General features: G+C 38.8%; 4 protein-coding genes across 5 annotated transcripts; 2 read left to right on the plus strand and 2 right to left on the minus strand.

Annotated features, from left to right (window-relative positions):
- Window positions 1-392: 392 nt before the first annotated feature.
- On the plus strand, window positions 393-1,791 carry LOC137711921 (mitochondrial outer membrane protein porin 1-like). Its single transcript, XM_088683908.1, has 5 exons — window positions 393-545; window positions 647-733; window positions 828-889; window positions 1,030-1,259; window positions 1,358-1,791. Exons 1-5 carry the CDS (start codon window positions 497-499, stop codon window positions 1,659-1,661), a joined length of 732 nt encoding a protein of 243 aa, XP_088540034.1. The 5' UTR covers window positions 393-496; the 3' UTR covers window positions 1,662-1,791.
- A 53-nt stretch (window positions 1,792-1,844) lies between these two features.
- LOC137711900 (hypersensitive-induced response protein 1-like) lies at window positions 1,845-3,405 on the minus strand. The gene is made up of 5 exons (XM_068451057.2): window positions 3,168-3,405; window positions 2,850-2,970; window positions 2,638-2,729; window positions 2,458-2,572; window positions 1,845-2,347 (listed from the first exon to the last, which is right to left on the minus strand). Exons 1-5 carry the CDS (start codon window positions 3,354-3,356, stop codon window positions 1,992-1,994), a joined length of 873 nt encoding a protein of 290 aa, XP_068307158.1. The 5' UTR covers window positions 3,357-3,405; the 3' UTR covers window positions 1,845-1,991.
- A 3,002-nt stretch (window positions 3,406-6,407) lies between these two features.
- On the plus strand, window positions 6,408-7,549 carry LOC137713504 (uncharacterized). Its single transcript, XM_068452806.2, has 2 exons — window positions 6,408-6,761; window positions 6,913-7,549. Exons 1-2 carry the CDS (start codon window positions 6,600-6,602, stop codon window positions 7,354-7,356), a joined length of 606 nt encoding a protein of 201 aa, XP_068308907.1. The 5' UTR covers window positions 6,408-6,599; the 3' UTR covers window positions 7,357-7,549.
- Window positions 7,550-10,345: 2,796 nt separating this feature from the next.
- On the minus strand, window positions 10,346-13,679 carry LOC137713900 (protein NRT1/ PTR FAMILY 4.6). 2 transcript variants are annotated; one of them, XM_068453251.2, is made up of 5 exons: window positions 13,108-13,679; window positions 12,916-13,021; window positions 12,570-12,787; window positions 11,755-12,195; window positions 10,346-11,573 (listed from the first exon to the last, which is right to left on the minus strand). In XM_068453251.2, exons 1-5 carry the CDS (start codon window positions 13,219-13,221, stop codon window positions 10,584-10,586), a joined length of 1,869 nt encoding a protein of 622 aa, XP_068309352.2. In that variant the 5' UTR covers window positions 13,222-13,679; the 3' UTR covers window positions 10,346-10,583. The 2 variants fall into 2 exon arrangements, with proteins under 2 accessions (XP_068309352.2, XP_088540778.1); XM_088684652.1 differs by having other exon boundaries at window positions 12,908-13,021; window positions 13,108-13,226.
- Between the last annotated feature and the right edge of the window lie 447 nt (window positions 13,680-14,126).

Genomic DNA, 14,126 nt, shown 5'->3' on the forward strand with positions numbered 1-14,126 from the left:
AATTTTGAGATTTTTTTTTTAATTTAATCACCTTGCAAAATTATTCTCTTTCAACGTAACAAAGATTATTTTAATTATTAGCTTAATCTATCATAAGATTAATCTGAAAACTCATATGAAAAATGTCCTCGTAGGTCCTTCAAAATGAGAACCTTAGAAGAGCGGTTCTAATAGGTATTATCAGAGTTTATAATTTTAGTGGTTACAAGCGTTTCTCGTACACCCGAAGTCTTATTATCTAATTTGTAATGACCTGAGTTTCAACTATTTTCCCGCTCTTCCCTTCCGTTTTGAAGTCAACATCTTTGAAGCATCATTATTTGGCCAACGACCTTCTATAGCAAACCCTCCTCCACACATAATTTCCTCTCTTGTCACAACATAGTACTTTTATGTATTACTTTCTCACCAACAAGGAAACTTCCTCACTAAATCCCCATGCAATGCATCCCACAATATATAATTTTACTCTGCACACCCAGTTCAGTAACGAGCAATGAGTAACACTACGGGTGTGCGCTACAACATTGGCAAGGATGCCAGAGGTTCAATTTACTCTGCACACCCAGTTCTTCCTTCTTCTCTTTGCCTTCTCTTTCCCTTTCTATCAATCCTAAGCATTTTCTTGTATTTTTTTTTTTATCAGATCTTCTCTACAAGGACTATGTTCATGAACCGCCGATTCGGTTTGACTCCAAAAACTTCAACTGGATCAGTGACATCTCGTGCAAAGGTTAATCTGACTGATCTCTGTGATTTGCTTCTTCAGTCAAGTATGAAACTGAGTTGCAACTCTTTTGTTTTTTTCGCGACGGTTTGATGTGCAGTTAATTTGATTGCTCCTGGACTCAGCACCCTTTTCAGTATTAACGTGCCAGATTATGGCCGGGTAAAAACTTCCCATCATTTTCCGTCAGTTATTAGCACTCTAAAATAGTCATCCTGAGATTCGCCGTGCTTTTCCATTTGAACTATTTTTAACCTTGATGTTGCTCTAGAATCTAGATCAATACTTTAATGTTGTGACAGGTAGAAATGCAATACGAAAATGGTGTTGCCGAGATTGCTGGAGGAATCGGGTTGAAAAGAAATCCGCTGAAAATGTGTGATCCGATTGCACTCTTTTCTGCAGTGATAGGAGGCAGTTCTGTGTGCTCCATTGGAACCGACCTTGCCTTCGACATATCTGCGGGAGAATTCGCAAAATTCAGTGCCGGTTTCAGCTTGAACAGCGACTTTGTTTCTGCTTCCTTATCCATGTGAGCAATCCTGTGAGAGCTTGGAGAAGAGAGAATGTTTACAAATTTTATAGACACACACACACAAAAGCAGCATATATAACATTTTGAATATGCAGGGACAAGCTTGACACTTTAAAAGCTTCATGCTTCACCGTGGTCAACCCCCTGAGCAACACAGCCCTTGGAGCAGAGTTGAAGCACCGGTTTTCAACCAACGATAGTGCCCTTGCTGTTGGCGCCCAGCACGCGTTTTTTCCATCTACACTGGCGAAGGCTCGAGTTAGCACATACGGGAATGTTGGCGTTCTCATACGGCAAGGGTTATCGCAGAAGTTGTTCCTGTCTATGTCCGGAGAAGTGGATTTTATGAGCGTACAGAGAAGTCCAAGATTTGGATTCTCTCTTTCTGTTAGGCTCTGAAATAATCTATTTGTAAGCAAATTCAAATGATAAGATTGCGAAAAAGAGTAAAATTGTGATATGTTTCTACGAAGAAATTCACGTATTAAACAAATAAAAGCGCTTTTTAAGTCGTCTGTAAAAGACGAAATTGTACATGATTCAAGTAAACACACGAAAAATACTCTCATTGTATAAGATCATTATACGCTCACCAGAAATTGTAAATGCTCACATACAATATTAAACAATTAAACCACAAAAAGAAAACTAAAAACAAATAAAGCACGCCGTAATGACCCAAAAGAAGTTCCTGCAGATGAGCAACAAAAAGCTTGTAGAAGAACCCTACTACTGGTGAGAACCCTGAAGAAGTCCATCACGAATCTGAGAAGCAACATCGCGTACAGCACCAGGTCCATGGGGAATAAACACGGCAGAGGATTTAGAGGCAGCGCCAATTTCCTTCATGGTGTCAAAATACTGTGTGACAAGGACCATGTCCATGACATCCTTTGAGGTCGTCCCTGGAACATTGACGGAAAACCCCAGCACACTATCTCGCAAACCATCTACAATTGCTTGACGCTGGCGAGCTATACCCAGCCCACTGAGATACTTTGACTCAGCCTCACCCTCAGCTCGTTTAATTTGCAAAATCTTCTCAGCTTCTGCCTTTTCATTAGCTGCCACCCTCATTCTTGCAGCTAAAAAATAGAGAAAATACAGTAAAACAATTGAAGCCGAACGTATCACATATGCAGAGCAATAAAATACGTTAAAGGAACTGCATAATCGTCGATGATGAGACTCATACCAGCATTGATTTCATTCATTGCCCGTTTCACATGGTCATCTGGTTCTATGTCAACAATGAGCGTTTGTACAATCTCATAACCATAAGCAGACATAGCCCGCACCACGAAAAGCAACTTGGTTAAAATCAAGTTGAATTTAGAGACCACAGTATTCTATGACTTTCACTTTGCCACATTACTTTTTCGAGCTCATCTTCCACCGCTTTTGCAATTTCGTTCTTTTGCTCAAAAGCAGCATCCAGATTCAGCTTTGGAACACTAGCTCTAATCACTGCGGAAATGGAAGAGGCAAATTCAATTAGCTATAAATACTTCCGATTAAAAAAATTAATACACCTGTATCAAAAAGTTGCATATATCTGATTTATTAAGAGGGATATTTAGTTTATACCATCAAAGACATAGGCCTGGATTTGAGACCTTGTGTTGCTGAGTTTGTAGAAAGCATCATCTGCTTTGTTTGCTAGAGCACGATATTGAATAGATGCAACGACATTAACAAATACGTTGTCCTGAAAAGTATATTAAACAACATTTCAATTTTCACATACGAAGAACTTGAAATAAAAAACATGGAATGAGATTGCAGACTCAGTTTCTGGTCCCAAAAAACTTTGGAGAATGAAAGTGTCCAATGTTCAACTAAAAGAAATGCAATGAACACAAATGCTATGGATTAAGTCATCTCCACTAATGAAAGTTGACACACCTTTGTCTTGGTCTCGCAGCGCACGTCCAATTGCTGCAAACGAAGAGAGAGATGGCCAGCAAGCTGATGCCCAAGAAACCAAGGCAGGTAATGACATCCTGGCTCAAGAACTTCCACAAACTTTCCAAATCTCTCCTTTATAGCTACTGTGGATTGATCTACTTGTACACAACAAAATAAATTACCCATGTTCTCGTCACTACTGTACCTCCAAGAAAGATATACGCAAGTCAGGAATTTGCTGGAAACAAACAATTTATAGGAAAGAAAAAAGGATTATACAGCAACAATCATGATTTCAGATTTTCAACAGCATTAGAAATCTTCGTATAAGAAGAAAAAAAAAATCATGAAAAATTACTAGATATTGGTAATATAAGTTGCCTGGTCGAAGTTAATAAAATTTCAACACAAGAATACTGTTCAATCAAATTTCATCAAAGACATTAATACTAGTGTTTCTCTCTCTACGCGAGTGGGCACGAGCGAGAGAGATTTAAAACTCATGTCAAGAAAAAGAGAAAACAGAACTGAGGCATGATTGAAACATGGACATAATTCAAGTGCTCTTTCATAACACTATCCTAGATTCCAAGTAGGTTGTATAAAAAAAAGATGTTTTAGAAGTAAAAGGTTTTAAAAGACGCTAGGCACTAGTCAGGCAGTGAGTTGGGGTCTAGTGCCTAGGCAGGCGACTAGGCAAACTAAGCGGATTTAACTAAATCCATTATATTTCATGTAAATAAGTGTATGCTTATTCATCATAAACTACAAAATAGAATGACACACATATATTATGAAGTATTGGAACATAATGAAAACATGGGGAACAAGCATATTATGTGTGCTCATTTAAGTATTTGACAAGTCTCTTACAATTTATTGAAAAAAAATAAAATGCAAAATGAAAGTTATCTATTTTCTGCCTAAGCGGCGGGTCTGGGCCGGTGCCTAGGTGGTCTAGGAAGGCGCCTCAGTAGGTCTATGGGCCATTTCTTAATTTTCAAACGCTTAGGCATTAATTGGGGCAGTGATCAACCGCGTAACGTCTAGGCGGGGCCTAGGCAACGCTGGGTAAGGATTTTTAGAACAGTGAGCAAAACACATTTTAAAATACCAAGAACAAGAACACAGACACCCCCAAAACTATTTGTTCACCTTGAGAGAGAGAGAGAGAGAGAGAGAGAGAGAGAGAGAGACTACTAACAGAGGAGGACAACAAGAGAGGAAGGGAAGAAGGAAGAAAGATAGGAATGAGTTGACCCAAACAAGGTAAGAATGTAAGATATATATAGACTCTGACAATATAGACTTGTAAATCTCCTCAAGTTTCAGGTTATACCACTCTGGTAGAAATACAATGAAAACTTACAAAGTTAATGAATTAGATACCGATAATTCGCCACTAAGTATATAACGAAGAACACTTATAAAAGAGCTGTAACAACAACTTCACACAATTAAATCCCAAACAAAACAAAATTAACATTTAAAAATTGCAAAGTTGTACATAAAACAAACTAGTTTACTGCAGAACAAGCCTTAGAAACATCGTAGAAGGTGTTTAAATAGCAAACATTGGCCGTTACATAGTATTCATCAAGATACAACCAAGAGATAACTTAATATATAAAATCAAAGAACAAGAACAGACACATATATATCAAATGAATACATTCCACCCACCACCATTCATTGTCACAGCTAAGATCTATCACTTTGGCCCACGAAAACGACATATGGAGTTTTGCTGCATTTGTTTCTCCATCTTTTTTTATTTTTTATAATGCAATATTTTAAACTACAGGAGAGAGATTCAAACTTGGATTCATGACCAACTAGCCTAACCTACATTTCGCATTTCCCATTTGTTTCATACGCTTCACAGATGCATACAGAAAAATTGAAACTTTCATCTAAACTCAATTATTACTGTTCCATTGATTACATTATCCAAAACCCATGTAGCAATTCAATAAAAAGAAACAAATTTTCCTGGAAAAAACAGAACTTTGCCGGGAAAATGTGCAGAGATTATAAAAAGCAAGTAATTTCGAGACAAATTGCCTAATTAAACGAAAATCGCAAATCAACCCATCATCTAAATTTGAGAATTACAGAGAAAGACGTGAAACGTAACTTTTTTGCAAATCTTAGAAGATTTCAGTTCCCCTTCAATGCTTGAAGACGAAGAAAAATAAGAATTGCGGTATTTAAATTGAATAAAACCAGGGGAAAGTGATAAGCTTTGAGTTTTTCATCGGAGCGAAAGATCGTGTGAATTCGTACATCTTCGTAATAATTATTATTTCTTATTTAACACGTTTTTTTTTTCTATATATTCTCTCAGCTGCAAACGATCAATTAGCAAATTTTCAGTACCTCAGAATAAGACAAGTACGGAGTTTTGGGGTCATTTCGTGAATAAGGCCAAATTGAAATAGGTGGTGTCGATCTTAGAATTTCGAGTTTATTTGTGCTTTGTGTGTGTGGTACTTTTATATCCGGTCGACTCGTTATTTTAAAGAATTGATTTATGTTTATTCGTGAATAATCTATTAAGCAATAATTTTTATGCACTTTGATGCGTTATAGATCCACATTGAGTTTCTTTATTCTAACATTTGACAATTTAACTTACTAATTTTATCGTTTGTAAAAATATAAATTATAAATATAAAACCCGAGCTATTTTAGGGCTCGTTTGGATGTGCTTTTAAAATGACTGAAAGCGCTTTTAGAGAAAATATTTTAGGATTCCAAAAGCACTTTAAGTGCTTTTTACAAGAATCACCAGTTATGTGTTTCTTACCGAAAGTGTTTTTCCAGGGTTTACTAACATTTTTACTAAAGATTGTTTTCAAAAATATTTTCACCAAAAGTGTTTTCAGTGATTTTAAAAGCACATGCAAACGAGCTCTTAGTCTCTTTCTCAATTTATGGGGCATGTAGATGTAGTGCTTAATAAAATAATTGCAGTTGTATTATTGAATCAAAAGGAACTTATGAATTTAGATGTTAATATTTAGTAATGTAGTCTAAATTTTTTTATTTGATTATTTATTAAAATAATATTTTATCCTTAAGAGATAAAACACCGAGTTTGAGTTTAAGGTTTAAAACCGATCAAAATAATATGTTTAACATGAAAATAAAATAAACACGACAAACACGATCAATTTACCAGCCCAATTTTCCCAATCTTATTTAGGAAATAATTTCTTGTAATTAATTGGAATTTGAAATTTGCAAGGATAAAGCTATCACCTTTCGTCAATTTGATTGGCAGGTACACTGTGACGTTAGATTACCAGATCCAAACCTTTCCCTTCTTCCTTCCACACTCTCTCTTTCTCTCTCATCCCACGTGTCAGTCCAGCACACACAGACAATCAAACACACAGGGAGCCAGAGCTTCGATACACATCATCAATGGCGGTCACTGCTGCAGCATCTTCAGCTACCTGTAATCTCAACCACACTAGAAACTTCCTCTCCTCCAAACCCCACTTCAATTCCATCTTCGGCTCTTCCCGCAACTTCCCCGCCAAATCTCGATCGTCAACAATCGTTTCTATGGCGCCCCAAAAGAAGGTAATTACGTCCACTCTTGCTCTGTAACTTCTATTTGGCTGCCAAGAAAGTATCTTTAGACGAAATTACGAATACCCTTTTGTTTTTTGGTTAATTAATAAATACCCTTTTGTTTGTTTGCTGAGAACATGTGAATTTTGTAAATTTCCAGGTGAACAAGCTCGACAGCGGCTGGGAGAAGAAGTGGTACGGAGCGGGAATCTTCTACGAAGGGGCGGAGGAAGTGGAAGTCGACGTCTTCAAGAAGCTGGAGAAGCGGAAGGTCCTCAGCAACGTCGAGAAGGCGGGGCTTTTGTCCAAGGCGGAGGAGCTTGGGGTCACCCTGTCGTCGATTGAAAAATTGGGGCTGTTTTCCAAGGCGGAGGAGCTCGGGCTGCTCAGTCTGCTCGAGAAGGTGGCTGGATTCTCCCCCGCTGCGTTGGCCTCGGCGGCTCTGCCCATTTTGGTGGCAGCTGTGGTGGCAGTCGTGGTTATACCGGATGACTCGGCGGCGCTGGTGGCAGCGCAGGCTGTGGTGGCTGGTGTGCTTGGGGCCGGCGCTGCTGGCTTGTTAGTTGGGTCAGTTGTGTTGGATGGTTTGCAAGAAGCTGATTAAGTTTTTCATTTGTTTTTGTTTTTCGGTTTTTCTCCTTTTGGTAGGATAAAATTGAGAATTATGTATGTGATATACTAAATTAGAGAAATGGATTGATAACTGTTCTGAAATTGTTTGTTTCGCGTCGAGGAATATATAAATGAATCAATGCTTGTGTTGTTTTTGTATGAAATGAAAGTAAGTTTTGGTGAAATTCTTACTGAAAGCTTGATATTTATGGTGGATGCTTGTTGCACTGAGAATGTGGAGAATTGAACAATGCAGCAGCAGCGTAGTATTATTTTGAATTGCTGCAGCGGAGAGCGTTTAGGGTGCGAACAAAGGCGGTTTGTTTTGCTTATGCAGGTTCAGGCTTTGCTTTAAATTGTTTTGGCCTAATAGTTGCAGTTGGACTTGCGGCAGGAAAACCAGTAGCAGCTAGAGTCCGATGAGTGAGACCGAAGGCATAGTAGTAGTTGAAGAATGCATATGTTTGCAGTCTGCACAATTTGCCCGTCTTTGCTTGCTGGTGTGGACTTGTTGCTGCCCGTTGAAATGCAGGTAACTGGTGTTTATTTCTCCAACCAATTCATTGAAAACTCAGCGTATTTTTGCGAAATACTTGCTCACCCTCAGAGTGAAGGAATCGGAGTGATCATTCCTGACACTGCCGAATTCTATCTTATTGGATTATGTTTTGGTGAATATAATTAATTCATCAACAACCACATCATATGATTTATAAAACTTGGTTTAAAAATTTGGTCTGCTTAACATTACCTGATCGAAAAATTAGGAGAGATGTAAATCTGGTGAAAATGCTTGGTGCCCAAGTAAGCATCTTTTCTATGTCAATCTGTTAAGTCAGTAGTTCTCTTATTTTTCTTCTCTAACTCAACCAAATTGATTGAAAAATAAAATAAATCAGTCCACTTGTTAATTGAAATCGATGAAGAAACCAGGGCAAGTAGAACTCATCTCGGTTGTCTGGTCTCACAATCCTCTTATCACACTCAAGCTCATCTGTAACCGAAGGGCCGATGGCTTAGACAGGAATGCCAGATACGGAGGCATTTTGGCTTCACCAAACCACCGCAAAACGCTAGCGCACAGTGTCATGTCCGTCGCAGGATTGTTTGTGGATCTTACAGACCACCTCGAGGTTCTCTAAGATATTGTAGAAGGCCCTGACAACAGAGACGCAAAGAGAACGAGGAAGAGGATATTGACATATGCATTTGATTATGATATTTCTACAGAAGAAAGCCGAGCAGCAGCAGCAGCGGTAGGAAAGAGGAGCTGTTGAATTCATGAAAGCCGGAAGACAGCGGAAGCCCTTTGTTTTTATTGGGTTAGAGGAAACAGCTGCACACTTTGTGTTTAGAATTTCAGTTCTCTTCAACATTTCATCACATAATTAGTGCTAATAATCAAGGTTCTAAAAAACAGTAGGCGCTAGTCGTACGGCGGGCTGGGGTCTAGGCGGATTAGGAGGATTTAAGTAAATTTATTATGTTTCGTGTAAATAAGTGTTTGTTTATACTTAAAATATATATATAATTTGATTATAAACTACAAAATAGAATGACATATATTATGAAGTATTGGAACATAAAGAAAACATGGGGACCAAGGATATAATGTGTGTTCATTTAAGTATGCAACAAACAACTTACAATTTATTGAAAAAAAAATAAAATGCAAAATTAAAGTTATATATTGTCTGTCTAATTGAGTCGCGACCTAGGCGGGTCTAGGTGGGTTAAGCGGGTGACTAGGTGGTCTAGGCGGGCACCTCAGCAGGTCTAGGCACACTTTCTTAATTTTCAAATGTCTAGACATTAATCAGGGTGGTGTCCAACCACCTAGCGCCTAGGCGGCGCTAGGAGGGGATTTTTAGAACAGTGCTAATAATAATATGTATCAATGTGACACTAATAATAAGTTGCTTAAATTTTATATTGTTTTGATCAAACATTTATACCTTTTCAAACTTTAATTAATGCACTAAACCCAAACTCACGTGACTATCACATGGAAGAGTCAAATTCATCAGTTCAATCCAAATTACATCGCATGCCATGAACATCTAGTATAGCTTAGGTTTAACTGAAATTGACGTGGAAAGGAAAGGTCTTCACTTTTAGTCGAAACCCGCAGATACTTTTAGTACAAGGTGATGATCTTAAATCCAAGTGCAGGTTGATGAGGATGGACAATAAGGGCTGGCACCGTAACGCTAATTTTCAAAAGGTGTTTGATTTGATTCTGGAAATGGCAGTGAATGCGAACTCGAAGCCAGAGCAAATGATCAAGAAGCTGTATCTGTTCACCAGTGACCAAGACTTCGATGATGCTTCCGACCGTAGCTGGAGGACCGATTAGGAGGCTATACAGAGAAATTTTAAGGAGAAAGGGTACGGGGATATGGTTCCACACAGTGTTTTGGGACCTAAGATGCGACGAGAATGTTGGGGTGACCGCTATGAGAGGGAACTCCGAGGACTTTGTCGAGTGCTTCTTGGACAATGACGGGGATGTTGACCCCGAACAGGTCATGAAAGTTGCCATATCCGGTGAGGGGTATCAAAATCTGGCTGTTGTGGATTGATCTCTACATGATTTATTGATCTTGTGGCTTGGTAACGGTTTTTGAATAGTTCTGTTATAGGGTGTGATATTCACACACCATTTTTACTTCTCACACATCCTTCTAATTTTCAATCATCGGATCTATTGAATTGAAGAAGATCAAATGACAGAAATTAACAAGAGATATGAAAAAATGGTGTATGGATAACACAACTCTTATCTTATTTGAGGTTTTTCGATCCACAACCCATTTGTCTTTTAGATTTCCGTTTTTTTTAAGAAAAAGAAAAATTGAATTGAATTATTTTACGATATGATTACAGACCCAAAATAAGATTTTGATTTTTTAATCCAAGGATATCATCTGTTTGATCAAATTACTTGGTGTCAAGTAACATGCCTTACTCGGTCTGCCACATTTGGTAATCAATTTCTCCAACAAATTAGTTGGAAATTTTATTTACTGGAGATCACTCAACAGTGGGACACAAGTTCAATTGATTTGATGAAGAAACCAGCGCAAGTTCATATCTTTTCGATTCTCAAAGCAAGCCGAAACCTTGAGAGATAATACATTTGCAAGATTGAATCATAAATATTGATACCACTCACACATATACATATATATGTATGTATGATAAGTCATGGAACTCTGTTTAATTCTTGAGGATTTGATTTTGATTTTCCTCCGAGTGATCTTCAGACCCCATTGATCTGTATTCGTAGCGGCTCGCCCATAAGAGATAGTACAGAAAGTTGAGTCCACTTAAGACACACGTCAACCAGTAGAACCTCTCAAGGTGATAATGATTCAAGTTGTTGCCAACTAGCCATGGTGTGTGCCTATATGCGCCCGTGATGCCGTTGACTATGGACACGAGCACGGAGCTGAGGTAGTATCCAATGGCGAGTGAGGTCCAAGAGAGTGCCGTGGCCAATGATCTCATGCTCATTGGAGCTTCTGTGAAGAAAAACTCCATCATGCCAGCCAATGTGAAAAGATCCGCGGAGCCGAGAAACAAGTACTGCAAAGCCACCCATAGGAATGTGATGGGCAGAGGTTCGGTGGATTCTAGTAGCCCGTGTTTAGTTGCGACTTTCTTCCTCTTGATTTCCACCAGAGCAGCCACCGCCATGGCAATGATTGAAAATACTAGTCCAGTTCCAATTCTTTGTAAATGAGTGATCCCCATTTCAGTGTTGGTTAATTTTCTCGTAAATGGGAGGATTGCGTGGTTGTATATGGGGGCAAGAATCATGATGAAGAGGACAGGGAAGACCGGGAGAGAAGCGGGTGGAACCTTCAAGGATCCGAGATTAGTATTCATCGTGGCAGCTTGTTGCACCGAGAAAGTGGAGAGTTGAGCAAGGCAGCAGTTTAACATTATTGTAGACATTAGTATAGGGAGAATTCTTAGCACTATTTTAACCTCTTCAACTTGCTTTACAGTACATTGCAGCATTGGATGGACAGGCCTAGTAGTCACTGCTAAGTTAAGGAACTTGAGGCTTTCGGTTGGAGTTTGACACGTCTGCTCGTCTCCCTCAATAGGTTCATTCATACAAGATGGGGTAACAGGCATGTTCGTGACAGTGTTGCTCGGTTTTCTAGCTTTGCAGGCATTCCAAATTGCTGCAGCTAGAACCTGTTGGATAAAAAAATGCAGCTTTGTTTAGCAATGATCAGACGATGCAAATTGAAATTGTTTTATCTAAAGACCTGTTTTGCAGATGTGGATTAAATCAGTTAGTCAAGTTCCAAAAAAACTAGTAAATTAGAATATTGCCCTGTCAAAAAGATATAACGATTTTTCTCAGAATTTATACCTTGAAAATGGTTGTAATTGGACTTCCTGCAGGAATTTTAGTCCTGTATTTTGGAGATCCAAGGAGGAAGAGTGGTATGGAGATGAGTATTGTTGCGGTGGAAATCCCTAAACCCCATTGCCAGCCCTTGTTGTCTTCGATCCACACCACGAAAGTAGTAGCAACAAGAGCGCCACAAGAGAGACAGAAAACGTAGTAGTTGAAGAATGCAGATCTCTGCTTCCTGCCTTGTTGTGTTGTCTCGTCAAACTGCTCAGCCCCGTGCGGTGGAAGAGAGCCTTTTATTCCTCCAACTCCGAGCGCCACCAGATAGAGGCCTGCAAATAACATCGCTGTTCTTGCGCCATGAACTTCTTGGCATGGACTTTTGGTGCTCACTGAAACGCAGGGTGGTGGTTTTAGTGATGGTATCTGAGCTTGGATTGTGAGAATCAGTAGGCCCTGCTCCATCAGTCCAAATTAGTAATGAGTCTAGTTAATTACATCTGTGTATAAAGGTATCGTTTTACAACAAAACAATACCGATAATGATCTTTGTATTCAATATTTATTATGCTTAACTTGAAAAATTAATTCCTTTATGTTGGACAAATAAAATTATACGCGGCTACGTTGATATTTCAATCGTGAGTCCCACATCGACAACAAGGATTTTCTTGCATAACCCTAGCTGCTGATCTGTGACAGCAATTTAAAACGAAATGCTTTCGAGTGCAATTATTGAGGATTGTTTAGTATGAAACTGTTAAAACCCGATTTTATGAAGTGATGGATGGCGGAGAGAGTTAGGATCCGAATGTTTGTTGGAAACTTACCATGAATTCTATAGCAGCACTTATCAAAAAGATGTAATAGGTGGTGAAAAAAGCGTCGGCTAGAAAGCCGCCAAGGAGAGCAAGGAGGAAGGCCGTGCCCATGAAATCAGTTACAATGTTGGCGGAAGTGGATGGAGTAAAATGCATGAATTTAGAAAGATAAAGCACAAGGTTGCTTGCATTGGCCAGGAAAGCAAGGTTCTCCAGTATCTCCACCGCTAAAGTTTGCAACACAACAAAGTTAGAAATATTCATGCCACATTCTCTATATATTTAAAATATGCAACATATCAAAAGTTAGCAAAATGTTCTTGCGGATTCAGTGATCTAAGGCTTACTTACTAACCTAAGACGAAGGAAGCAGCAATCATGCCGCCATGACAGCCTTGTTTGGCAGGTCGGTTCCTCCAATCTACGTAGCCTACCCATATGTCCGAATGCCGCGCCTCATCCTACAATCATAGCCGAAACAAAGTCAGTCCATAACAGTAAATAAACCGAGGACTAAGACAGTTAAAAAACTTCACTTGAAACTCACCATCTCGTTTTCAAAGCTTCTTGGACTCTTTTTCGGAAAGGAAAGGGGAAGGGTTACTGGACTGCGTGGACACGAAAAAACACTAGTACGTTGGCAGTGATAGAAGGGGGCCATATTTATAGACTGGGAAAGTGGTGGTAGACATATAGGAGAAAGGTCTAGACTTCAGGAAAAGGACTACTCATTCTCCCCAACCTTTTGAACCATTAAACGACAGAGTTGGCAGCTTCTACCCCTAAAAAATTTGAGAAAAAAAGGGAAAGTGAAGGTAAAACGGGAGCCAAATATACTCCCCCAGTCCAAATACCAAAGCAATATTGATCTTCTAATATGTTCTGAATTGACATAGACATTGCTGCTTTGAAGCTCAGTACATACAAGTGTAAGAAGCTGATTGTAAAAACGGGAGATAGAGATGATGTGCAAATTAATTGGGAGTCATGTGTGGAGTTAGGTGATTTGCCCGACCAAAACATGCATCCTGTTCTTGTCAAGATATGTAATATTGATATATCACAAGATGGAGTACAAAACTAAATGCAAGTGGGATAGACAAAATAAATGAGGGTCTTAATCTCATGATGTTCTTGAAGGTCTAGAAGATAAAGCTAAACTGTAGCTTTTCAGGGCATGCCCTACATCCACGCCATTCAAAATCACTTACCCTAATGAAGAACAATTGCTCAGTGTCTGATCATCACACTGATACGTGCAATTATTAATTCACATGTTATAATATGAGTAAACAACGGTGCTAATATTCAATTAACTTGGGATATAGCTAAAATTAGTGGATACACGTGTTAGAAATTATAATGAATGGACTAATACCACCATGTTGTGCATGTACAGAGACAACTAAGGCTCAATGGGGCAGCCCCCCACCACACGCATACAAACAAACTCGGAGACAGAATTCTACATACTTCTAAGTTTACATATGTAAAGAAGATATATATGTACAACATACTCACAAATATATACACATATGAAATATAATTAACTGACCTTTTAGTTGT

The sequence above is a fragment of the Pyrus communis genome, chromosome 14, assembly GCF_041283825.1.
Source record: "Pyrus communis isolate YQ-2024b chromosome 14, ASM4128382v1, whole genome shotgun sequence".
NCBI classification, from domain to species: domain Eukaryota; kingdom Viridiplantae; phylum Streptophyta; class Magnoliopsida; order Rosales; family Rosaceae; genus Pyrus; species Pyrus communis.